The 26,634-nt window shown below is 34.0% G+C and overlaps 1 protein-coding gene across 4 annotated transcripts in view; it reads left to right on the top strand.

Annotated features, from left to right (window-relative positions):
* AKAP6 (A-kinase anchoring protein 6) overlaps positions 1–26,634 on the top strand; it is a 560,862-nt gene that overhangs the window by 97,572 nt on the left and 436,656 nt on the right. The window contains exons 1-2 of one of the 4 annotated variants that reach the window (XM_031952249.1): positions 12,380–12,663; positions 17,408–17,765. In XM_031952249.1, coding sequence (XP_031808109.1) covers positions 17,442–17,765 — 324 coding nt within the window. In that variant the 5' untranslated portion in view covers positions 12,380–12,663; positions 17,408–17,441. Of the gene's footprint in view, positions 1–12,379; positions 12,664–12,692; positions 12,899–12,988; positions 13,102–17,407; positions 17,766–26,634 lie in introns of those variants that run through there. The other 3 variants (XM_031952250.1, XM_031952251.1, XM_031952248.1) reach the window with 3 other exon arrangements.

Below are 26,634 nucleotides of genomic sequence, written 5' to 3'. Positions count from 1 at the left end.
ATTGAGAATTGGTGTAATGTCTGAGCTAGCTTTCTGGAGAATCTTGGGACCAGCCCGAGTTCTTGGTCTTAGTAAAGGAGGCAGGACAGTCACCGCAAAGCTGGTCAAAGATAGAATGTCTATTTTCCAGTCCTTCTTAGCCTTTATATACCTTATTGTAATTACATTATTACAGCATACTAATTATGTGTGAAATTAGAGAACCATTATATCACCATACTAAGTACTAAGTATATATGTGAACTAAACCTTTATCTCATCAATTCCACTGAGTTAACATACTGTTTCAAGTATACTTCTCCAGAGTTCCAACCCTCTATAAGTTGTTTTTTCCTGTTCTTGGTATCCCTGGAATTTAGGACATGGTTTTTGTTGTTGAGTTGTTTCAGTCATGGCTCACTCTCTGTGACCCTCCCATTTGTTTTTTTTTGTTGTTGTTGTTGTTTGTTTGTTTGTTGTTTTTTTTGTTTTTTGTACAAAGATATTGGAGCAGCTTTCCATTTCCTTCTCTCGCTCATTTTATAGATGAGGAACTGCTGCGAATAGGATTAAGTGACTTGGACATGGTCATGCAACTAGTAAATATCTGAGGCTAGATTTACAGTCAGATTCCCCTGACTTTAGGGCTGGTGCTCTATGTACTGTACCACCTAACTGTCCATGGTAGACCTTGAACAAATGTTTGTTGACTTCACACATACATATAAAGAATAAAAATGGGATTTGAATCTGAATTCCCATTATCAGAGGAGTAAGCATAGAGAGAATTACTTCTTTCTCAGATAGGTAGTCCCTCTACTAATATAAAATCATAACATAATAGAAAATTCCCAGTAATATAAGTGGAGTGAAAGACTTTGGGAGGACCAGCTTCTGCATTGCCCGCATGCTTGCTTTTCTTGGGGATTTTACTCATTTGCTAGCTCTGGCATCAAGATACCCTGGCTGTATCCATCTGAAGTCTTGGTTTTGCAGCATCCATAGTCTGCCTGGTGTGCCAGATGGTTTTAGTTCCCATGCTCAGCTTTGATCATGTACTTTTACTCCATCAGCTGACTTTGCTCAGCTGGCTCCAGATTTGGAATAGGTGCCAATGCCCTTGTTGTTCTTTTATTTGGATTGCCTTATTCATCTCAGCAACTTGATTACTGCTACTTATGTAACCATGGGTGAGTAGCTTATACTGAATTTCATCTATAAAATGAGGGTATTGAACTATGTGGCTACTGCAATTCTTCTACCTCTAGATTTATGATCCTAAGATCTCCCCCTGCTGCTTTACCCACAGAGACTACATATTCCAACCATTCTCTCTTTGTTCCTTTCTTTCTATGGATGGAACTTACTGTTAGCTAAATTTTATATCTCCTGTCCTTGTTACAGTGAATTCAGCAGCACTCAGCCTAAAGTCAGGTCTTAGAGATTTAACTAGCTATTTGAATCAAATTCCTCATCTGTAAAATTGGGATAATAATAGCACCTACCTCTCAAGGTAGTTGTGAGCTGTTTATTGTATAAAGTGTGCACAGTACTTAGACTCTAGTATTTGTTGTTCAGTCTTTTCAGTCATGGTTTTGTTTTGTTTTGAAAATACAGCTTTTTTAATCATTCAAATAGCTCAATATTGGTTTCAAATATTTTTTTAATACATGATTGCATAATCTGACACTAATTAAATATAATCTTTGTGACCTTATTTGGGATTTTCTTGGTAAAGATACTAGAGAAGTTTGCCCTTTCCCACTCATTTTACAGATAAGAAAACTGAAGCAAACAGAGTTAAGTGACTTGTTCAGAGTCACACAGTAAGTGTCTGAGATCATATTTGAACTTAGGAAGAAATCTTCCTGACTCCAGGCTGTACACTCTAAGCACTGGGCTACATAATAAGGGCTATGTAAATATTATAGCATTATTATTATTCTTCAGAATCTACCTCTATCCAGCCTAACTCAACTAAGTGAAGTAATTATATGCATAAATTAAAGAGAAAAATAAGAAGCACCATTATCTTTTCCACATCATGACTTTCCCCATTGTAGTTTCAATATATCATGGGTCAGCATAAGAAATTAAATTGTAATTTTGGGGAGTTTTGCAGAAGCTGTTGACAACATGTAAAGGCTAGCAGAGAACACAGAAAAAGTTTAGAAACTTAGAAGTATTTAAAATGTATGCATAGTATTGTATAATATCTATATGTTTAATACCATAATAATTCAAACTTCTTCTCTAGTATGCCCCCCAAAAATTATGCAGATTTTCCAGATTACAGGCTAATAACCCCTAAGATGTGGCAAGGATAACTGCATATAACTCCATCTTTAAACATGATGACCATGTACAAAAGAACATATTGGGATAGTGAAGTGACATTTGCTTTTTAAGAAACAGAAAATGGAGGGAAGGAATGTAGTACATCATTTGAAATTTATTATACTCATAGGAGATCAGAAATAGTAGAGTAAGTGTAATTCAAGTCAAGATATAAAGGCAATAAATGAAGAAGATAAGATTTAAGCTTATCATTTTTTAAAATTGAAGATAATAGATTTAAAGCTAGAGATCATTTAGATCAGGGGTCCTCAAACTACAGCCCGCGGGCCAGATGCGACAGCTGAGGATGATTATCCCCCTCACCCAGGACTATGAAGTTTCTTTATTTAAAGACCCACAAAACAAAGTTTTTGTTTTTACTATAGTCCGGTCCTCCAACAGTCTGAGGGACAGTGAACTGGTCCCCTATTTAAAAAGTTTGAGGATTCCTGATAGATCAAATCAATAATTTTACAGCTGAGGAAGTGACCTTTTAAGAGGTGGGAATTTGAATCCATACCTATGTTTTTTTCCACTAAGGTGATAGCAATGCAAATTGTTAAATGTACATATGAAAGCAGTCAATCAACAAGCACTTGTTAAATGTACCAAGTATAAAGTATTATGCTAAATGTTGCTAAAATTATGCTTTAAAAAAAAGTCCCCACTTTCTGAGACCTTTCAATCTTACAGCAAGCCAACATACAAACAACTATGTGTGAAGTCCAGGTTAGCTCCCTGTTGACCTCAGAATCAGCCAGAGTCAGGATCAGCAAAAGTCCTTGGTCTTTAGGGGGAGAAGTAAAGGAGATGGACGAAAACTCCACGAGCTCTCTACCACTTCCTCTCTCTTCCTTGTCCACAGCCAAAGTGACCCTGGCTTGTCTTTCTCCACCCCCTAATCCCTCCTACAAATCTCTGTATACACCAAAAGATCGAGCCACCACAGAATAGTGGGAAGGGCCATGTTCCAAGCATATGCTAATAGAGTGTTGTCCAATCAGTAATTAGTCTTAAGTGCTCGGTTGTCTGATTCCAGTGCATCTACTCAGAGTTTCAGTCCTTTACAATTATGTTAAAAAACGATATATACAGGATAAACTGGATATAATCAGCCAGGGAAAGCACTAACATTAGAGGATTTGGGGTGTGTGTGTGTATATATATGTGTGCGTGTGTGTGTATATATATGCGTGCATTTGTATGTACATATGTGTATGTGTATGTATGTCTGTAGATATAGATGCATGTAAATATCTACTTTTCATAATTTAAAAATAACAAAACATTGATAGACTTTATATGCTCTCCTTCTCCTATTCTGAGACAAGTCAGGAAAAGTTCATTCTCACTCTGTCCTAAGAAATCTGTGTCCATCTTGTAACTTACTAGCTTACTCTCAGCTTTCAAAAACTCCTTCAGAACTATGACCACTCAGCTTTGATAGGCTGCTAGATCCTTCTGTAACAGATTAGAAAATATTAAAGTATATTCCCTTATGGGATCAATGACTTAGAGGAAAGTGCAATGTTTGGAGTGAAAGGACAGGTGTGCAAATCTTGCCTCTGCTTCTGATTGTGTGTATGACTTTAGGTGAACTATATAACCTCTAAAGGCTTTCCAAGGTCTGTTGCAGGTCTATATCTACAATCCTTTTTTTTTTTTTTTTTTTTTTTTTTTAGTATCTTAAGATATGAGATCATTTTATGTTTGTCTTAAAAATTGGACATCTGCTTTTCTAATGGTGTATAGTACCCAGGTTTCACTATGCATAATATGCTTTTTTTTTTTTTTAATTTGTTTTGTTTTTGGATGGAATAGGGATTAAGTGATTTGTCCAGGATAAAAGTTATTAAGTCTCAGAGGCTATATTTGAACTTGATTGAGTTCTCCTGACTATCACTGTGCTAACTCACTGCCCATAATATGTTGCTTTTTTTTGGGGGGGGGGGCAAGATTATTGAGGTTAAGTGTCTGGAAGTGTTAAGGAAATGTTAAGTGTCTGAGGCCAAATTTGAATTGCAGTCCTCCTGACTCTTGGGCCAGTGCTCTGTCTACTGTCTCATCTACCTGTCTCCATAATATGCTTTTTAAATGATTTTATAGACTATTGAATTATGTATTAATTTTCTTTCAAGGTTAACATCATATTTACAACAACACCAACTTCTTGGTTGTTCAGAATTAAGCACAAAGTAACAGTTCTCTCCCAGCTTTCTTTATCTTCTGTGAAATAAAATTAAGACATACCATAAATTTATCAGCTTCTTTGCCTATATCTAAATGAAACTTGCACTCAGACGGATTTTTCTTGTCACTTTCTTAATCTTTCCTCTGTGCACATTTCCTTATTTGTATCAGCAAAGCACCACATAGATTCTCCATCTGATCAAGCATTTTGCCCTTCCAGGCTTTCCTTCAATCCCCCCAAATCCTCTAATGTTAGTGCTTTCCCTGGCTGATTATATCCAGTTTATCCTGTATATATCGTTTTTGAACATAATTGTAAAGGACTGAAACTCTGAGTAGATGCACTGGAATCAGACAACCGAGCACTTAAGACTAATTACTGATTGGACAACACTCTATTAGCATATGCTTGGAACATGGCCCTTCCCACTATTCTGTGGTGGCTCGATCTTTTGGTGTATACAGAGATTTGTAGGAGGGATTAGGGGGTGGAGAAAGACAAGCCAGGGTCACTTTGGCTGTGGACAAGGAAGAGAGAGGAAGTGGTAGAGAGCTCGTGGAGTTTTCGTCCATCTCCTTTACTTCTCCCCCTAAAGACCAAGGACTTTTGCTGATCCTGACTCTGGCTGATTCTGAGGTCAACAGGGAGCTAACCTGGACTTCACACATAGTTGTTTGTATGTTGGCTTGCTGTAAGATTGAAAGGTCTCAGAAAGTGGGGACTTTTTTTTAAAGCATAATTTTAGCAACATTTAGCATAATACTTTATACTTGATACATTTAACAAGTGCTTGTTGATTGACTGCTTTCATAAAAACATTATTTAATTTTTCCTATTCTTTTCTTTCTTCCTCACAAATTGTAGTTCAAATAAGAAGGGCAAATGTCTGACCAAACTTGTTCCTTTCATTCCTATTAATATGCATGCTATTCTTAGCTAACAGCTTATTCTTTAGTTATCTTAAGACATAGCTCAGAAAACCAAATATTATTTTTCAATACCATATATATAATCACAGGAATAAGTCTGGCATGAAATATACATATGCATACACATGTATGTATATACATGCACACACATATGTGGGCATACACACATGTAACTATATAAATGTATACATGTGAACACCTTGCATATATGTATGTGGATATAAATGTATTATGCATTTATAATATATGAATACATAAATATATTACATACATTTATATAATAAATATCACATATCGTATAATATCATATATATAATGTATACATAGATATATACATGGATACATATATACATGTACACATACATATAAGCATGTACATATACCTATATGTGAGTATCCACATCTCCTTTTTTCATCAAGAGACCCCAAAAGTTAATTTTCCTGCCCATTTTAAAGGCCCAGAGCTTTAAAAATTAATAGAGATAGATTCTCTCATGAATCAGAACTGGGCAGGCTTACAGATTTGGTGAGTATTGGAAGTCTCCGTCATGCCTCCTTATATACATTCCAAGGAAACAGAATGTCTCCCCATTTGGTTTTTTTTTAAATAGAGAGACACCAACCAATGTAGTATTTTTTTTTCTCATACTTTCTTAGTATTCTTATTGTTCTGTGGACTAGGGATATTGTCCCTTCATCAGAGGATCCAGATTCATCCTTTATGAAAAGAGGCTTATACCATTTTATAATTATAATTTTATAATTTATTGTCAGTCAGTGAGTATGTCAGGCACTGTGTTAAGTACTGGGAATACAAAGAAAACTCATGCTCTCAAGAAGCTCATAGTCTAATATCAAAGCAGTAATGTACAAAGAAAATATATATATACATATACATAGATGCATGCACACAAATCCACATATATATACACTCATTTAGCAGTATCAGGAAAGAACTTCTGCAGAAAGAAATTTTGGCTGGGACTTGAAGGAAGCCATGTAAGGCAGAAAGTAGAGATGAGTAAGGAGAGAGTTCCAAACATGGGAGACTGTCACTGAAAATGCCAGAAATTTAGAGATGGTGTATATTGTGCAAGAAACAACAAGGATTAATGAAACCACCAAGTAAAATTGTATATATAGAGAAGAGGACGTAGGACAGAGCTTTTGGGGATGACCAATGTTAGTGGACATAATCTGGATAAAGATTAAGCAGAAGAGATTGAAAAGGTGAGTCTAGATAGGTGGGAGGAGAACCAGGAGAGAGTAGTGTCATGGAATCCTAGAGAGAATGAGAGTGCTAAGGAAGATTTGGTGAGCCAAAGTTTTTAAGGCTATAGAACTGAGAAAGATCATTAGAAGTGGTAATTAAAAATCACTGGGAAAGAATTGCCTCAGTTGAATGATTAAGTAGGAAACCAGATACTAAAAATTTAATAAGAAAGTAAAAAGTTGAGGCATTGATTATAGACAACCTTCTCAAGAGAGCAAATATGGATTTGGGGTTTCTTCTTTCCTATTTTCTTTTTGCCCTATTCTTCTACTTGTCAAATGCTTGAAACTGGTTTTGATTCCTTAAATCTTCTTCAAAATATTTTTTCATTCTTTAATAGAATCTAATTGATGAGCATGTCATGAAACAAATGTGACTTTTACCATTTCCTTATTTCTTTCCCTTATCTTCTTTTCCTTAACAAAAGCAAAACATAATACTTGTCCTTTTCATTTTTTTCATATTCATTAAGGTCCACATCATCATAGACATTATTTGCTTTGTTCTCATGATTTTGCTTTCTTTAGTTTGTATCAGTTCACATAGTTCTGTTTTTCTGAATTCTTATAATCTGAAATCTTATAATCATGGCACAATAGTATTCTGTTACATTTATATATCACAACTTATTCTGATATTACCCAGTTGATGAATATATGCTTTATAGCAAATCTTTTTTCTCCTACAAAAAAGCTGCTGTGAACATTTTATTTCCATCTTTGACTCCTGGCCTATATGTTCAGGAATGGGATCACTGGGTCAAAGATATGAAAATTTAGTGACTTTTCTTATGTAACCCTAAATTATTTCTCATAATAGCAGGACTGATTCACAGCTCCACCAGCAGTATGACTATCTTTTTACAGCCCTTCCAAAGTAGGCTATTTTCATCTTTTTATCATCTTTGCTAAAATGAAGGGTGTGAGGTTAAATTTCTTTTGAATGCTTTGTAGCATTTTTCATGTGCTTGTTGAGAGTAACACACACACACATATACACACACCAACATATATATATATATATGTATAATATACATATATATGTATATATTTAAATTAAATCTTCAACTACAAGCTTGGGGGATGATTCTTAGCCATATATTTGTGTCATTTTCATATTTGGCTTATATATCAGACTTTTTATCTAGAGGGCAAATGTTTTCCCCCCTTGGCAATTCTTTTTATTTTAGTTGCATTGATTTTGATTAATGTAAAAGTTTCCGGATTTTATATTATCAATGATGTCAATGTTTGTCTTTTGTAATCTTTGGTTATAAGTTCTTTTCCCAATCATATATCTGAAAGGCACATCTTTTGGCATTCTAATTTTTTAGATGATATAACCTATTACACTTAGCTCTATCACCCATTTGAAGATCGTTGTGGTAAATAGCATAAACTGCTAGTTTAAATTTAATTTTTAACAAACTTTTCCAGTTTGCTCATAAGTTTTTTTTTTAATAAATTAGGGAGACTTCCTAATAGTTTGTGATCTTTGGAAGGAAGATAGAAATGAGCATTTATATAGTGCCTACTATGGCACTTTTAACAAGTATTATCTCATTTGATCCTCATAACAACCCTGAGAAATAGATGCTATTATTGTCTCCATTTTTCAGTTGAAGAAATTGAAGCAAACCGAATTGAAGTCCTTTCCGAAGTTCATACAGCCAATGTCTGAGACCATGTATTCTTGACTCTGTGGCTAGTACTCCATTCTTTTCACTACCAGATGCATCTTGGGTTTATTGAACATTTACTTGAAAATGTTTACTAACTACTAGGTCTTCTTTGGGATAGTTAGGTGGCATAGTGGATAGAATAGTGGGTTTGGAACTCATGTTCTTGAGTTCAAATATGGCAAAAATAGTTGTGTGTCCCTAGACAGTAAATTAACCCAGTGTGTCTCTGTTTCCTAATTTATAAAATGAACTAGAGAAGGAAATGGAAAACCACACCAGTATCTTTGCCAAGAAAATCCTAAATGAGGTCATGAAAAGTCTTTATTCCCATAAAGAGTGCATTTTAATTATATAAATATCACATGATGAAAATGCCAGCATAACTACAAAGATCTTCTTTATTTAATCTAATCAATTGATCTGCTTTCCTATTTTTTAAAATCAATACCAAATAGTTTTAAAATGTATAGCTTTATAATAGTTTGAGATCTAATTGTGTTCTTTCATTGTAATTCCAGAACAACTTACTGGTTTTGTCTAGTTCAATAACATAAACACCCTGCTAAGTTGGGATTGCATTATATTTATAAATTAACTTAGACAGTATGGTGGCTATTTCTCTAATTACTCAAGTGTTTTTTTTTTGTTTTTTTTTTTTGGCTGAGGCAATTGGGATTAAGTGACTTGCCCAGGGTCACACAGCTAGTAAATGTTAACTGTCTAGTCCAGATTTGAACTCAGGTCCACCTGACTTCAGGAATGCTGCTCTATCCACTGTGCTACTTAGCTACCCCTACTTAAGTCTTTATTCCTAAAGTACTTTTTGATTACATAAACTTCACAATCTTTTTCTTTTCTGGTCTCCTTTATGGATAATTTATTCCATTCTTTACATTCTCTTCAGTAATCCAGGGAATAGAAAAGCATTCTTCAAGTCTTTTTTCATTTTCCTAAAACAGATATATTAGTTTACATTTAGCATATACCAGTGCCTCCAATAAGAAGAAATACAGCACAAATTCTTTTTACTATGCTTGTTGGGTTTTAGTGAGAACATAAACACTTGAGTAATAGGAAACTCTATTTGAGTCAAGGGGGATTATAGGGTCTTAGGTTCCAAGTCAGAAGGGCTCCAGAGGTTTTTAAAGTCAGCCCCTTCTTTTTCTCAGATGAGGAAGCTAAAGATCTAGGGAAATTAAATGATATATGCCCAGTGTTACACAGATAATAAGCAGAGGCAGGATTTGAACCTGTTCCTTGGCTCCTGAATCATTGTTCTTTCCATTGGTACTGAGCTTCTTCTTTACCACGTTGAGTTCATCATGAAGTCATAATAGAATAGATTTTGGAAGAATCTTCTACTATTATTTTACTCACAAAATAGAAAATGGTAACATATAGGATGACTAAAAGAACACTGTAGCCTTCGGTAGGAATTATTTTAAGATCTGGTAGAAGAATCAGTACAATTGAAAACGTCAATAGAAGTCTTTCTTCTTTAATGACAAAGAAATCCTTATATAGAATACAAATTAGCTGGTTTAGTGAAAGGCAAATAAAATAAAACTTGCTAAGACTGGATATAATTATAAAATTGTAAATTGTAAATTTGTAATTTGTAAATTGTAAAAGAAATAATTTTTCCAGAATATAAATTTTTTTCTATGCCATACTGCTCAATAGTGAATCTTTGGCTTTGAAAGCTGGGATTATGTCAAATAGAAACTTTTCCTGAAGAATATTGATTTCTTATTATCTGCTCCTTTCTTCAAGTTAGAATATTTTCTCTTAAGTTTTTTTTATCTCATTTGGTCTACTGCCCTCTTGTCTGTGACATAGATATTTGTATATATGAAAAAATATGCATGTGTGTGTATATAGCTATAGATATATCTTTTTAGCATCAGCTAAATGTAGTTAGGTATTTAATAAGTTTTCTAAATCTCCAACTTTTTAGATTAGGTTTTTCAGCTGGAAATTATCTTAAAAGGGAAGTCATCAAATCATTTTTGTAGATTATTATTATTATTATTTTATTAACATATTTACTTTCAGAGAAAGGTGAGGAATATGAAAATCTCATTAACATTCACTCAGTCCAGTGTCTGCACCACTGATCAATGTTTGGACCATTCATTGGATGACTGAAACTGCTTAATGAATCTTTGTTTGGCAGGAACCAACTGCTGTTGTGGGGTAAACAAGGATGTTGTGATGATAGGTAGCTGAATATGGGCTGTTTCTATTAAACAGGAGGAATCCAAATCATCTGAGGGCAATAAGGAAAGAGCAGCATGAGGCAGCTTTGAGGGCAAGAAATGATTGATGAAGTGTGTTCTGGCTGACACACAGATTCTATGGTTGGTGTGATGGAGTTAGCAAGTGATTGAGTGGAGAAACCAAGGGAGTGAAAGTGGTCAACGTGATTAGTAAAAAGGCAATCAGCCATCTGCTTGGAGGATAAGCAATCCACAATGGAGATACTAAATGAGGAAAAAAGAGAACAGGAAAACAAAGGTAATGATAAAAGGGTTCTTTAAAACTATATAACTTTCCCATCTACATGTCTTTTCTCCTTTTCACTCCCTTGAAATAATCCTCTTCATTGATTTAGAGTCACGGGGATTAGAAAGTGAGTAGGCACTACTAATACCTAGAGGGCAAGAGATGTGTGTCCAGAGGGTGGGGAAGGGGTGGGGGGGGGGGGGGGGGGGCGGGCGGGATGTGAGATGAACAGATTTCTGGAAATGAGTTCTAGAAATTTTACTAGATTCTTCTTAAAAGGCAGTAGCTTTCTTTGGCAATAACTGACCATAATGCTTTGCAGTTATTTATTGACTTTTGTCTTTAGAGCTTAAAGTCATTCACACTTCACAAGCTCTCTTGACCTCAGGACAATCCAGCGAAATAGGCAGGATGACATATTTTAAACTAAGGAGGTAAATGGCTCTTCATCCCAGAACAGACAATAGAGTTCAATTAGGGAATTTATTATATAAGCTCTACTGTATTTGAATTTCTTTTATAGAACCTAATTGATGGAAGTTTTAGTAAAACTCAAGTTTCTCTTTAACTTTTAAATTATTTTTCCCTTAACAAAAGCAAGACATAATGACTAAATTTAGAATTTAAGGGAAATCTCCAGTAATTTCCTCAACTGATTTTTTTAAATACAGACTTCCGGCTCCCCCACCCCCTTTTGTTAACCTGGCAGTGATCTGCTAGCAGAGTGGCAATCTTGAAGCAGCAGCTGCTGATGCTAAAGGGTACATGTGTGAGACAGAAGTAAAAGAGCCCTAATGATATTTGGCTTAATTTTTCCACTAGTTTTGTCTTAAATAACAATAACAACAAGAGTAATACTCACTAGCATTTTCAGAGTGTTTTAAGTTTGTTTTTCATCTGATCCTCATAAAAATCTGTTAGTGGATACTATTATTTTCATATTCATTTTATAAATAAGGAAACTGAGGCTGAGAAAGATTGCACTACTTACCCAGGTACAATTGCCCAGCCAACAGCTGTCTGAGGAGGGATAGTTTTTAAAGATTAAAAAGGTTTTTAAAAGATAGAACTTTTTTTAAGTTTAAAAATACCTCTGAGAAGAGAGAGAGAATATGAATATGAATATGGAGGGAATTAGAATGAACTATTTTGGTTTGGGTGATTTACAATTTGGCTATTTGTCCTCAAACTGATGAAAATTTTATTTAGAAGGAACAGTCTCTTCCCAAGAAATGAGAGAACTTGAATCTACTTGACTCTGATTGGCTCCCTCAGCTGCTCACATTAATATGGTATGGTTGAAATTACCCTGTTATGGGAATTGCTTGGTTTACTTACTAATACAGCCATGGATTGTTCCCTATCCTGTTCTGAATGATGTACTCTGTCTGACCAAACACTGTTTTCCATAGCGATCCTTGTTTTGGCAACTGTCCCCTTATTTTCAAATCACTTATCACTGTTTGGTCTGCGAAAGGTTTTCCCCTTACTGTGCACTTGCAGTGACTATTCTCTTTCCTCCAAATAGGGGATTCAGTAGCAGAGTACTTAGGCGATCCCATTTGCAAGCTAATAAGGGCATATGAAACAAGTCCCCCAAAGACTTTACAGTGCCCTGTTGGCAGGACACAGAATGGATTCGGGAGTTTATCTTGTTTTGCCACAAAAGAAAATTGGAGCTGGAGGTGGGGAGTAAGAGAAGAGGAGGAGGAAAGAATAGGAAGGAGTTCTTGGTCCTGGGTGGCTGTCAGGGACAAAAGATCTTACCGTGAGTACAAAACACCGATTCCAGTTTGTTTCTGAGTAAAACAACAAGCAGGAGAAACGGGGTGGTTTCGGTAGCCTGGAAGCTGGGATTCATGTTTTTGTCTGGCTAAAGGGCAGCCTCCTGGAGCCAATTCGATGTTACTCGGTTTCAGTAAGTCCTATCTACATCAGTTTCTCCTTCTTTGGAAGCTGTCAGAGTGATAGCAAAGCCGCTCCTTGTCAGTAAGCAATCCATGGTATGTTTTCCTTCTGTTTCTACAGAACTATAAAAGAGAGCTTTGGGGACGCCTCCTCAAGCCCCCCACCCCAATACAGCTTTTTAAAATTGTTAATGCTTTAAGCTTTTCAGCTTTCATACTCCAAATGTTGCATCTTGCTGTGGCTTTGTAGAAAGAAAAGGATTTAATGGATGTTATTTTTAACAGCAGCTGGGATAAAGGTGGGTATTATCGCTAATACTGGAGAGGCAGCCTACAGACTCAAGCATTTGATAACAGAAGGGGGTCATTGGGTTCCTACAAGCTGATGAGCACCAACCCACCAGCTGCCTTATAGCCAGAGCTATAATTTGGCCTGTATCCTACATGAACTTGGGTTAATGCCATTGTTTCCTTGTGCGGAAGGCTTTTTTATTTATTGTATTCTTCAGTTGCTTTGTGACTAGAGAGGAGCTGTAAGAAGCTGGGCTGTCTGGATGGGAGAGTCTATTCAATCTAGTATAGTCAATAGGCCAGGGATGAATTTCTTTCTCTGATCACATCAAAGAAAAGTAACTAACTTTCCCAGAAGGTACTTCAACTTGGTAATGACTTTAAAAATATATTTATAAAAGAATAGGTGTTCATATAAATCTCCATATTCAGAAACATTTTCTTTTAGTTGTAAAATGTTTCTTATCAAATAGCACATGTTATAGGAACATTGGAGTTTGAGTGGTTGAATGTGTGCCATTTTGAAAATTTGAGACACTTGTACTAACATGGGGATTGTGATGTTGGTGTTAAAAATGTTTAATGAATGAACTTTCATTTCTGTTGCCTTATTATTCTGCTACAATATTACACATAGACAAGAATTCTCAAATTGTAAAGATGAAGAAAAAAGAAAGTTGAATACAGAACAGATGATTAAATAGTATCCTTTTGGGCTTTAATGCTTTTTGTCTCAGTTTTATGTTTTATGTCTCTTTAGGTATGAGAAATTTTAAACCCAAGTGACCATTTTATCAGGATGAATCTTATTTGATAGGTTGACCCAGGAGGATACTGATAACTGATTCTTTCTGTTTATTCCCAGCATTCATCTGCTTTTGATATGTGTATGGTGCAAGTCCTTAACTTATCAAGTACTTAATGGTTTTGATGCTATGTTTCTGTTTTCTTCATGTCTTTTTACTTTTTCACTTGTTACTGTTCTCTGACTTAGGTGGAGAAGAGTGTTGTAGAAAAGGGACTGTATCATTCTCAATGCAATTCCCTTCATCTAATACTATGTGCATATAGGCTATTAAAACCATAGAGTCCAACTTCACTTCACAGATGAGGAAACCGAGTCCAAGTGATTGATAGTTAGTGATAAAGCCCTTTAATTCTTATGACTTGGAATAAGTTGAGATAATATGTGTAAAGTACTTACTACAATGTCTGGCATATAGTAGGTTCTTAAAAATCCTTTCTCCCATCAATTCCAAATCCAATAGGGAGTTTTCCCATGGTGCCCTAATTTTGATGAAAAAATATAACTTTGTCCAAATTTCAATCTTGTTTCCCTTAATCTACAAAATGAGAAAATAATATCTACAATTTACTTAAAATCATAGGATGAGCAAAAATTGATAAAATTATTTTGAAGTATCTGGATAAAGTGCCTAATTAAATAAATGCTGCTATATTGTCAGTACTGGCCACAGAATATTGGATTCACTTGAAAGTCTAAAGGCTGAGGAAAAATGTCTTTAAAATAACTATTTGCTTTTTGGTGTATCTATAGTAACGAGAATATCTGTCTTAGAGAAGATAGCCAGATTCAGAAGTAGGTACTTGATGCCTCAACTTCATCAGAGCATTCTTCAGTAAGGGGGTCTCAATAAATGCTTACTGGTTGATTAATTGATTAATTTGTTAGGCCTAAAGATTTAGACATCAAAGAGATGGCATAGTAGACCGCTCTTGGTGTTTTTTTTCATTTCTAAATGCCATCATAGTTATTTTTAAATTCATAAATGGCTAGGTCCAGTTATATTGTTTACAACATGGTAAAGGCTAAAATGTGATTAGTAGGTTTTTACTCACTTGACATAAGAAGCCATTCAATGTTAAGTGAACATAAGGAGATAATATATAAGGTAGAAATGAATCACCTAAACTACATTTATATTGTCATTATTTTGCAATATGTCCTTGGTACTGTTGATTTTTTAAGATAAGATCTGTAAACTAATATTTCTGATGTCCCAGTCTGTTGCTATGGTAATAGTAGTTCAAAAGTTCATCTGTGAATGTTCTTGACCTTGAAGAAAAAGTAAAACTCAAAAAGACTTCAGAAGTACTAGCAAGAAATTTTATCAGTATTTGAAATCCCTTTAATAACATGACTTCAAAAAATTACTCTTCAGTTACTTCCAAATCAAGTATCCTTTGCTGATTGTTTTGTTTTAATCCTTAATGAAAGTTGGTTGTTTAGTAACTTCAGTTACTAAATTCCAGTTTTGTTGGTTTGGGTATTCTCCACTCTGAGACAGAGCCACAACCCTTTTGTGACATAAACGGTCTTCGCCAAAATTCTGATCTTTGCCAGGTGATACCAGGTGATGAGCTTTGCCAGATATAGTTAAGCTTGTTCCTTGGACAGCAGACATACAGTGTAATGCTAAACCTATATTCAGAGTCTTTCTAAATATGTAGAACTCACTAGGGCTTTGTTTTTTCTGGTCTATGACCCAGACTCATCTTCACATTAAATGAAATGTCAAAGAAGGACCTTTAATGGAGGTCTGTGCATATGTCAATAGGGAAGTGGTTGGATTTTCTGGTTTAGTCAGAATCTTATGAGTGAAAACCATTTTTATTGTAATTTTGTATTTAATTTGTATTAATTTGTATTTGTATTTACACTTACATGTAAAACAAATTTTAGCATTCAAATTTTGAATTCCAAAATCCCTTCCCCACCTTGCCACTCACTGAAAAGGCAAGCAATTTGATATGTAGTCATGTAAAACATTTCCATATTAGTCAAGTTGTAAAAGAAAATATAGGCTAACCCCTCCAAAAAAATAAAGTAAAAAAGTATGCTTCCATCTATATTAGAGGTGGAGAATCTTTTTTTCTGCCAAGAGCTATATCTATCTTTTACAGGCCATATGAAACTGTCAACTTAAAAACACAAGCAGTGGGAGGTTATTGTAACTACCTTTCAGCTCATCACTGCCTGTGGTTGCCTTGGAAGGCCCATGAAACCAGATGTGCCCCATCCCAATCTATATTCAGACACCATCAGCTTTTCTCTAGGTATCAATAGCCCTTTTTCATCATAAGTCCTTCAAAGTTGTCTTGCATTACTGTATTGCTGAGAATAGCCAAGTCATTCACAGATGATCATCTTATAATACTATTGTTACTATAGACAATATTCTCATGATTCTACTCATTTGCTTTACATCAGTTCATGTGTTTCCACATTTTTCTGAGATCTGCTTCATCTTTCTTTATAGCACAATACTATTTCATCACAATCAAAAACTACCAGTTCAGCCATTTCTTTCAATTTTCAAATATTTGACACTAGAAAAGAGCTGCTATAAACATTTGTACAAATAGGTCCTTTTCCTTTATAAAAAATTTCCATTGGGGTACAGACCTAGTACTAGTAAGTGAAAAATATTTTGGTATCAAACAATATTTTATCTTTTTATTCTATTATTGTTTTAAAGTGGAGATCATTTAGGTGATCTATGAACAATGAGTGGAATGAATTTGTAGAGGAAAAAAGAAAACAGACAGAGGTAGGGTGGGGGAAGTGCATTTTTTTGAACAGGGAAAGCTTCTCATGAGATCATCATAGATTTAGAACTAGTAAAGATCTTTAAAGTCATTGACTCCAATCCTGCCCCTTCATTTTACAGAAGAGAAAACTAAAGTATAGAGTATACTTAGCCATTTTGCCCAAGAAGATGTAATTTGAAACCATGTCTTATTGATTCTGAACTCAATGTCCTCTCCTCTACATTATATTGCTTTAATTTAGAATTGAAAATAATGTATTTTTTTTAAGTAAAGGACATTAAGGACTAGAATTCTATTTTAGAATTATAGGTACTTTCTGCAGAAAGACCCTGCTTTATCTTAAAAATTTAAAAAATCTCACCATGTATTGCAAATGTATATTTTACTTTTTAAAAGGACTAAAAACAAAGTCTCTTGAAAAAGAAATTAACAACTGGAAACTAATACGTTATTTTTGAGACTATTACTTGGTATATTATTCCCTTTTAAAGGTAAAGTGAAGTTTAGAATGAGCAAGTAATTGGTGCCAAAAGAAGGAGAAAAGAAAAGAAAAATGTGACCAACTCCAAAGGTCTCTAATTAGTTAACTTATTCAGAATGACAGCGGAGTATATAATATTAAAGGTATATGCTAAAACATATCTATCATGAAAAGAAATAAAAATGTACTTTTTACATGTTTAAACTGTGAATTTTGAGTCTTATCTAACTCATGTCTTATCCTTTCTTTCTGCATTTTAGCTCTTTTGGAGAGAAGTATGGTTTAGGTTTCTTCATGTTAACCATGAGTGTAACCCTGTCACCCATGAGGTCGCAGGAATTGGATGCCATGGCTACTGATGCTTCTCCCATGGTCATCAATATGACCCCTACAGTGGAACAGGGTGAGGGAGAAGATGAGATGAAGGAGGTGGATTCAGACCAACGCTATGAGAAGCCGCCTCCACTCCATACCGGGGCAGACTGGAAGATTGTTCTCCACCTTCCTGAAATTGAGACATGGCTGCGTATGACTTCTGAGAGGGTCAGGGATCTGACTTACTCAGTCCAGCAGGATTCTGAGAGCAAGCATGTGGATGTACATTTAGTGCAACTAAAAGTGAGTAGATTCTCTGGGCTGTAACAGTCAAATCATTTTAGTAGAATGCCAACTCCTTGAAGGCAAGTTCTGTCTTATTTTTGTCTTTTGCTATTTCAGTGATCAGCTTTGAGGTCAGCTGTGAGCAAATTCTTCATTTTTAACCTAGTTAAAGTGGAAACAAAGGGGGATGGAGGAGGGGAGGATTTGCAAGATTTGTGACCTTGGAAACTTCTATAGTCTTCAATCAATTGATCAATCACCAAGCTTTCATTAAATGCTTATCATACTGCAAGTACTGTGTATTAGGTATTGAAACCAGACTAGGTTTGGCCACTATATTAATTTTTACTTCATCTTACTTCATTTCAAAACTTCCAAACTCAAGTGATCCACCAGCTTCAGTTTCCTCTAATTGCAGAGATTATAAACCCTATCCTGTAAATCATAATAAGAAAAATTGTAAGGGGAGAAAAATGGAAGTTCAGCTACTAAAAACAATTGGCTCTAATATTACTTTAGTCCTTAAATCAGCCTAATGAAGATAAGATTAAATGTTTCCTAAAATATAAATATACATATATATACACATACATATGTGTGTGTGTGTACATGTACTTGCAACTAGCTATTCAGGAATAAAATTGAGATATTAAGGGCGTGTGTATACACATACATTTACATACATATATAATTTTGTGTAAAGAAAACAAAAATAACTTCTTAAAAGGATGACAAAATATTTGACAGATAAAGCATTGGTATGAGTTTTTATTATGAGCATGTGGGTATATATCTAGAGTACCTTTGTTGAAGTTTCTTTTTAAAGCAAGTGGCCTGGTGTAAATAAGGCTATGTAGGTTTCTCTTTCAAATAAGTTTTTCCCTCAACCAATGATAAAAGTATTTAACTTTAATCAATCCTCTGAATAAAGGCCCAGATAGCAAGTTTATCAGATTTGCTGGTGACATTAAACTGGGAAGATAAGCTACCAAAATAGACATGGTCAGGATCCAAAAAAAAGATCTTTCCAGACTAAAATTGAAGGATTAAAGTCAAATATTTTGAACTCCTTTACCTTGCATGGCAAAACAAGGATAAATGGATGAAAGTTGCAAAGAAATTTAAGGATAAATTTCACAATTATTATATTATCAAAAAAATTAAAAGCTGTTTGCGGAGTAGTAATTTCCCTGTCATGGGAAATCTATAACTACAATTGGAGGGTATTCTTATTTATTTGTTTGTTCCTTTGCTGAAGCAATTGGAGTTAAGTGATTTGCCTAGGGTCACATAGCTGGGAAGTGTTAAGTGTCTGAGATCACATTTGAACTCAGATCCTCCTGACTTCAGGGCTGGTGCTCTAACCACTTCAACATTTTGATTCCCCAAGGGAATTCTTACTTAGCAAATTTTTTTCCTCTAAGATTTTATGGTTCAAAGTAAAGTGACTTTCATACTAACCAAATTAAGATTTGTCTGCCTCAGTTTCCTCATCTATTAAATTGTGATAATAATAATAATAGTAACAATAATACCTATTTCCTAGTGTTGTTGAAAGAATAAAATGAATTAATATTTATAGAGTACTTTGAAATTCTTAGAGTGGTATATAAAACATCATTGTTCTTTTTGTCATTATTTAGCCTTGTAGTTACTAGAATTTTTTTAAAAAATAACTTGAGAATGGCTAAAATGCAAGTCCGGTAACTAACTTTCCCTGCCTTTGATAACATAAATTAAGATTTCTTTTCTCCAGTTCAGTAAAGATTAGGAGTCATGCTATAGGTCTCTGGAGCTATAGTAACTAGATTAGGTACAGCATTTTGTTTATAATGGAAAACATTCTTTCCCCTTCCACAATTTTAAAGGACAGAAAGGAAAAGGCAGAAAGAAGAATGGAACAAAATTGGGTCCTTAGGAGGAAATATTTCTTGAATTATCTCCCCTTGAATTATGAAAGAGACATTAAAAGTCATTTATTTTAACATTTATTCAATAATCAAGCTTATTTATAAATATCCCAGAAGAGTATTTATCCAACCTCAATTTTAGTATATTTAGTAACCGGGAACTCACTACCTGATGAGGATGCCAATTCCATTTTTGGACGGTTCTAGTTGTGGGTAAATCTTTCCTTATGTTAAACAAAAATCTGTCTGCCTCTACCTTCCTAGTTCTTCAGTCTGATTCCAAGCAAAACAAACCTAATCCTTCTTCCACATAATAATCCTATAAATATTTGAGGACTGGAATTATAACTACACCTTAAATCTTTCTTTCTGTCATTTGAAATGCTACAATTGGGTCTCTTTTTAGAAGGAAACCATAGCTTAAGACCCCTGAGGGAGAGAGGAGGAAGGGAATAAATATTTATATAGCACCTACCATTTGATTGGCACTGCCTAAATACTTTAAAATTATTATCTTATTTGATTTTCCCAACTACTATGTGATGTAGGTGTTATATACATTTTCCTATTGAGGAAATGACAGCAAACAGAAGTTGTGGCTTGTTGTCACATAATTAGTAAGTCTTTTTAACACCAGGCCTAGAGTTCTGTCCACTGCACAATTTAGCTGCCTCTAAGCCCATTTGGAGGCTCAGAAGGGAAGGAAAATAAAATCTTGAGAGGAAGAATTGACTAAAAATAAATTTCACAGTTTTGCCTAAGGCTGACTTTGGTCCAACTGAGAAGCAATTCCTGAAGGCCAGTATGAAAAACTTCTCATTTATATATTGAAATAAAAGAGGCTTGAAAGAGAAGACTTTCTATTCTGTAGAAGGCTGAGGTTGTCCCAAACCTCTGTCATCTTTAGAATGTTGTTTTACCAATTTGATGCAGAATTCAAAAAACCACTGGGAAATTACCTCCCACTGAGCTCTTAGGGAAGCTATTCAGAGGTCACTTGACATATGATTAGACTGATAAAACCACTTTATAAATTTTTTAGAATTAGTAGCAAAGTAACTTGGCTTTGAGGAATTGAGGTGATAGGACCTAGATTGACAAATTGTCCCTCTTACAATTTTTGGTCATCTTTGTAGATATAATATTCAGTAATCATCCATAATGGTTACGATGCTTAAATTAACATTCTTAGTTTTTTGTTTTTTGTTTTTACCCATTATTATGTGTTTATTGGTATATAATAAGATCTTAATAAATGCTTGTCACATTATCAGCAAGAAGGTCCTTTTAAAGGAAAGTGGAGGTATTTGTTCTCAAAGAATTTTTAATATTATATCTTTGAAAGAGTATCCCTGATAAGGGTAATATGACATAATTGCTTTTTCTTTTGAATATCTTGGACTTATCCCACATACTTTCCTGTTTAAAGCAAGAGTTTACATTTTAGTAATTGATTTCTTTTTTTTTTTTTTTTTTTTTTTTATACATAAGTCTTTTCCTTTTAGGAGCAAACATACTAAGATAAATTAAAATATGCATTTAATTTTATAAGTTAAGGCTAATTGTGGCATATATTAATATTTAAAATGAATATCCTTGGTAAAATTTTGTGAAAACTTACAATACCAGAAATATGGCAATAGTAGCAGTATGGGTAGAAGCTGTGTCACAAGCTACATTTTCATTGGGCAATCTCCTTTTAATTATATCTTATTAAAGAGACAATTTAATGTATTGTAAAAAGAAAACTAATTGGCATTATATTACTAAATTGGATATAAATCAAGCAAAATTACTCTTTTGGAACAATATTTTGTGCCCTTTTTCAACACACACACATATCATGGATAAAAACCCAATAAAGGCTGATTTCCACAGCAGGGAATTTTAATAAGCAGATTCATGAATTAAAATTATATCATTATGGGCTTGTTAGATTTTGTAAGATTTAATTTGTTAGATTGAATAAACCTTAGGCCTTCATTATAAACCTCATCAGGTGAGATTATCAACTGAGGCAATATGATTCTTTTGATATGAAGAGTTAAGTGGTTTTTTTTATTCTTCTTTGTGTGGCTTGATTTCTGAAAGCCTCAGTTTCCTTATCTATAAAATGAGAAGTCTGGGCTTGATAGACCATAAAGTCTCCTCTGGCTCTAAGGTCGAATGTTCTTAAATTCTAATCATGGTTGGATCTGCCTGTCTCAAGCCTCTCCCCACTCTAGTCCATTCTCCATTCAACCACTAAATTGATTTTTCTGAAGCACAGATCTGATGGTGTCACCTCTCTACTCAGTGAATTCCAGTAGTTTCCTTTTGCTTTCAGAGGAAAATACAAAATACTTTATTTGCCACTCAGAGAACTTCATAACCTAGCCCCCTGGGCTTTTCCAATCTTGTTACATCTTATTCCCTAATAATGGCTGTCCTACTACCAAGAAGTTCCATTTCTGTGCTCCAAGCATTTTCTCTGGCTATCTCCTATACCTAAAACATTATTCCTCTCTGCTCTGATTATTGACCTTCTTGGATATAACTCTACTTCACTTAAATTCAATTCATAAAATAAGTCAAAGCAATACCTATTACTTCATAATGTCATTGGTTCTTTTCGAAAATGAGGAACAAAAGATAACTCCCTAGCCTCCTTTAAGCTCTAAATTAAAATCCTTCCCTCTATAGGAAGCCTTTCCTAACCTCTATTCATTTTTTCAAAATCTTAATTAATTAATTTTTTATTTAATTATTTAAAAAAATTTAAATATATTTATATTTCTAAAAAAATATTCTTTTTATTTATTTTTAATTATATTCTTAATTTTATTTATATATAATATAAATAAAATTTAAAAACAATTTTTAAGCATTTCATTTTTATCCTATACAAAAGTTTGTTTGTATATATATTTGCTTCATGTTATCTCTCCTTCTTCCCCTCAACCATCATAATATAAGTTCCTTAAGGGTAGGAACTGTCTTTTACCTTTTTATGTGTCTCTAGCATTTAGCATAGTACTTGGCACTTAATAAGTGTTTATTGATCAATTGTTTTTATTGGTATGTCATTGAACAAGTTAGTTATTATAAGAAATGAGTGTTCTAATCCTAAATTTACAATATTATGATCTCCATGTCTGAAACAGTAATAATAAGCAAATAGAGGCCTTTTCCTCAGCTTACAAGCACTTTTTCCCCCTCCAAGCTTCTACTGTTCATTTAAAAATTAAATTGTATCTCTATTTCACATATGGATTTCAGTTTCCAGTGCCTTCCAAGTGACACCATGGAGTCAAATTCATATAACCAGCAGTTTTAATCTGGCTATGTGAAATGCTTCTTTTCAAGATAGAAAACATGGCTTACATTAACACTTAACTCTTCAAACTGAAGTATAAATACAAGGATAATTTATGAATGTTCTCTCCCCCTTAGAACACTAGCCAACATTTTGTCTCTAGTTGTAATGCATATTTATACATATACATATTTAGTGTTCTCAGAATTTTTAATACTTTCTTTCTAACATGTTCCAGGAATTCTAAGTCCTAAGTGGGACTTTGGGAACTGAAGAAATTCTGACTCCTCTGTGTGAGGGTGTGCTGCTAAATGTTTAACAACTGACTCTCAGTGTGGGAGAGGGAATAGTGTAGCCATGACATACTTTTAAATTTAAACTACTTGTTAGAAAGTTCTAGGCAATCAGCAAGACAATAATTTATCTCTGATTTATAGCTTTTCCTAACGTATAAATGCTTACATTGAAAATTTAACAACCAGCTTTCACCAGTTAGTACCAGCTACTCCAGCATACCTCTCTGGAGATGTGTGATGACAATAAGGTTCACTGCACTTTTAGGGCACTGAATTTATCTCACTTAATTTTAAAGATCAGATTATTGTTTTTAATGTAGAGCCAGTGCATGTTTTGTTTTATTTTTTTTAATAGGATCATAGTATTTAGAACTGAAAGGGACCTTAAAGAAAATTTCCTCCACCCTTCTTATGTTAGAGATGAAGAAACTGAAGCTCAAAGGGTAGGGTTTGGATAGTTCTTTCAAAGTTATTCAAATGGCCAGGACAGATAGAAGATTTGAATTTAGTTCTTCTGACTTTTTCAGTGTTTCTTAGATACCATGCTGCTTCTTTTGCTGAGTGGCCCAATGGTTTACTTATTGTCTTTTTTATACTGAATCACTTAGCGGTGACTTGCCCTTAGTGCTCTGGGGACCAGTGTAACATTCTTGGTGTGGTTTCTTGATCTTCCCAGTTAATTTTTTTCTTATTAAAATTTTAAGGTTTGCTTTTCCTCTCCAAAACAAAGATGTTTTAAACTTTATGATAAATGTTATGGTTCTACATAACTAAAATTGTACAAACACCTGAGAGCATGAATATTATGGAGCCAATTTAAAAAAAAAAACCAACACAATTTCAAAGAGAATAAATTCTTAAAAAAAGATTAGTTGACTCAAATATATTTTTTGTGAAGCTTTTTTTCTCCACTTCTCCTTCCAACCTTAGAAATTGGAAATATTATACAAATACTTTGGTTTCTTGTTGCCTAAATATTCTTTGGTAAGAAATGTGACAAAATTTTATTATTTTTTTAGAAAGTTAATTTTTTTTCTTTTGACCCAGAAGCTTGCACTGTTCAAGGAAACCAGACTAAACCTTAAAAGGTCTGGAGTTTAGCTCAGACCTCTGGACTGTTTCTAAATGAGACATAGTGAATTCATTTCTTGATTTCTTTCTCAGCGAAGTTTGTTATTGTTCCTATTTTTAGTAATGTGGGAGGAAAATATAAACCTTCTCTACTTTATGGAAGAAAATAGATAAGCTTTAGGAGTTCTCATGGTAAATGATAACTTGCATGTCTTGATAAGCAAGCATTTATTAAGCACCTAGTATGTCTTTAATCTTTCTGTGGTATACAGAGTAACATTTACGAATACTAGGCTTTCTAGGCTTAACTAGTTTTTCCCTAATAAGGTAATGGGAGTTCAAACTAGATTATCCTTGGCAGTAAAGATATAGATACACCAGGCATAGTGGTCTACACTTTAATCCCAGCTACTGAGAAGGCTAAATGAGATGGAGACTCCCATTCTTTAATTTGAAAAAAAAATTACATAAAATGGATTAATGACATTTGTATATAATATAAAAAAACTTCCTGAATCTTATTTTGAAAATCCAATTATCTTTTCCTCATTCCCACCAAAAAAAAGAAAAAAAACTTTTTAATGACTTCTTCCCATGATAAAGTCAGATTCACATAGTATCTTTTATCCCCTTTGTCTGGATATGATCTGTCCCTTTTATTAGCATTTTCAATGGATCCATATTTTGTCCTAAACTCTCCTTTGTTTAAAAATAAAAATTATTTATGAATACACAGCTATAATATATTCTGTATAATGTATATTATAATTATTCATTTACCTGTCTCATACTTGATTTTCTTTGGGGGGCCTAGAACATTTTAGGTGCTTTATAGATGTTTATTTGAATTGAATTCAGTGGTCTAACTTGAATTTTATCTTTAATCATTATCTTATAAAGAAGAAATGAATAAACAATTAAAGGTCAAAAAGCAGAGAGAAGGATTCAGCTCCCTAATAACATTAATTACATATTCTTGACATTGCAATTTTGAGAAATTAAATCAATTTTTTCTTCCGGAGTGATGAGCATCCCACTTCTGTGGTGGATAGAGTTGAATTTATGGCTTTTTTCTTTTCACACTTAGGAAAGGCCCACTTGCAAACTAATAACCAGTCAATAAAAAGTAACAGGAAGAGACTGAAGAGGTCTAAAGGATAATTACTCACAACTTCTCTAGTCTTCATTCAAATTGTTGGGGCCGACAATATTTTCTGTGAAAATGAAACTGAATGTTAGGAATATCTAACACACTTTACATGGACAGACAGCAAAGAATTAGAGTATAGGAAATTTCTTTAAACAGATTCCCAGCTTCTAAGAAAATGTTCTCAAGTTAATCATCTGTGCAAACATATGATGATTATTTAAAGAAATGATATTGTTGTCAAAGGAAGTAAATGCATTTGAAAGAATCAGAGAAACCAGGTTATGTCTTTCCTTCTGTTTCAATGATCTTGTTTTCTCATATTTATAAAAAACCAAAACAACAATAAAAACCTCCTTGTTCTGCCCATTTCTCTTTTTGGCTGTTGTGTTCCCTTTCTTCTCCTTCCCTTTTCAGTCAAACTTGTTGAAAATGTGTGCTTTGCCATTTCCTTTTCATCCATTCCCTTCTTAATGCCCCTGCAATCTGTTTTCCATTCCTATTGAAACTATTTTTAAACATGACCAATAATGTTCTTCTTGCCTAATCTAATGGATTTTTCTCTATTTTTATTAAAAGAAACAAACAAAAAAAAAAACCCAAAAACTTTATTGCACCTGGCTCTGTTGGCCACTTGCTTCATGAAACTCTTCTCCCTCTATTTCAATGATGCTGTCCTTTCTGGTTTTCCTCTTGATTGTCTATATGTCTTTCTCCTGGCTCTTTTGGTATATGTTATTTTTTCCTATCCTCTTACTGAAGATGCCCTTGACATTCTGTCTTTGACCCTATTTTATCCTGTTGTTCTTCACTCTAAACATATTTCCTTGGTGAGTTCATTAGTTCTCCATTGCCTCAACTCTTGTCTCTGCAACTCACTCTCAAATCTACATCTCCACCATAGACCTCTCACTTGTATTACAATTTTTCCCTCTTTTTAGAACACCTATTACTTTATAAACCATCTGTTACTTGGAATTTATTGTTCAGTTGTGTCCAACTTTTTCTGAGCCCAAGAACCCTATGAGATTTTTTTCTTTACAAACATATTGGCGTGTTTTATCATTTATTTCTCCTATGTATTAAGGCAAATTGTATATTAAGGCAATGACTTACCCTGAATTGCGCTACTAGTTAGCTTGAAGCCAAATTTAAACTTATGTCTTGT

Source organism: Sarcophilus harrisii, chromosome 2 (assembly GCF_902635505.1).
Source record: "Sarcophilus harrisii chromosome 2, mSarHar1.11, whole genome shotgun sequence".
NCBI classification, from domain to species: domain Eukaryota; kingdom Metazoa; phylum Chordata; class Mammalia; order Dasyuromorphia; family Dasyuridae; genus Sarcophilus; species Sarcophilus harrisii.
The sequence above is the reverse complement of the archived record's forward strand: the minus strand, read 5'-3'. Positions and strand labels throughout refer to the sequence as shown.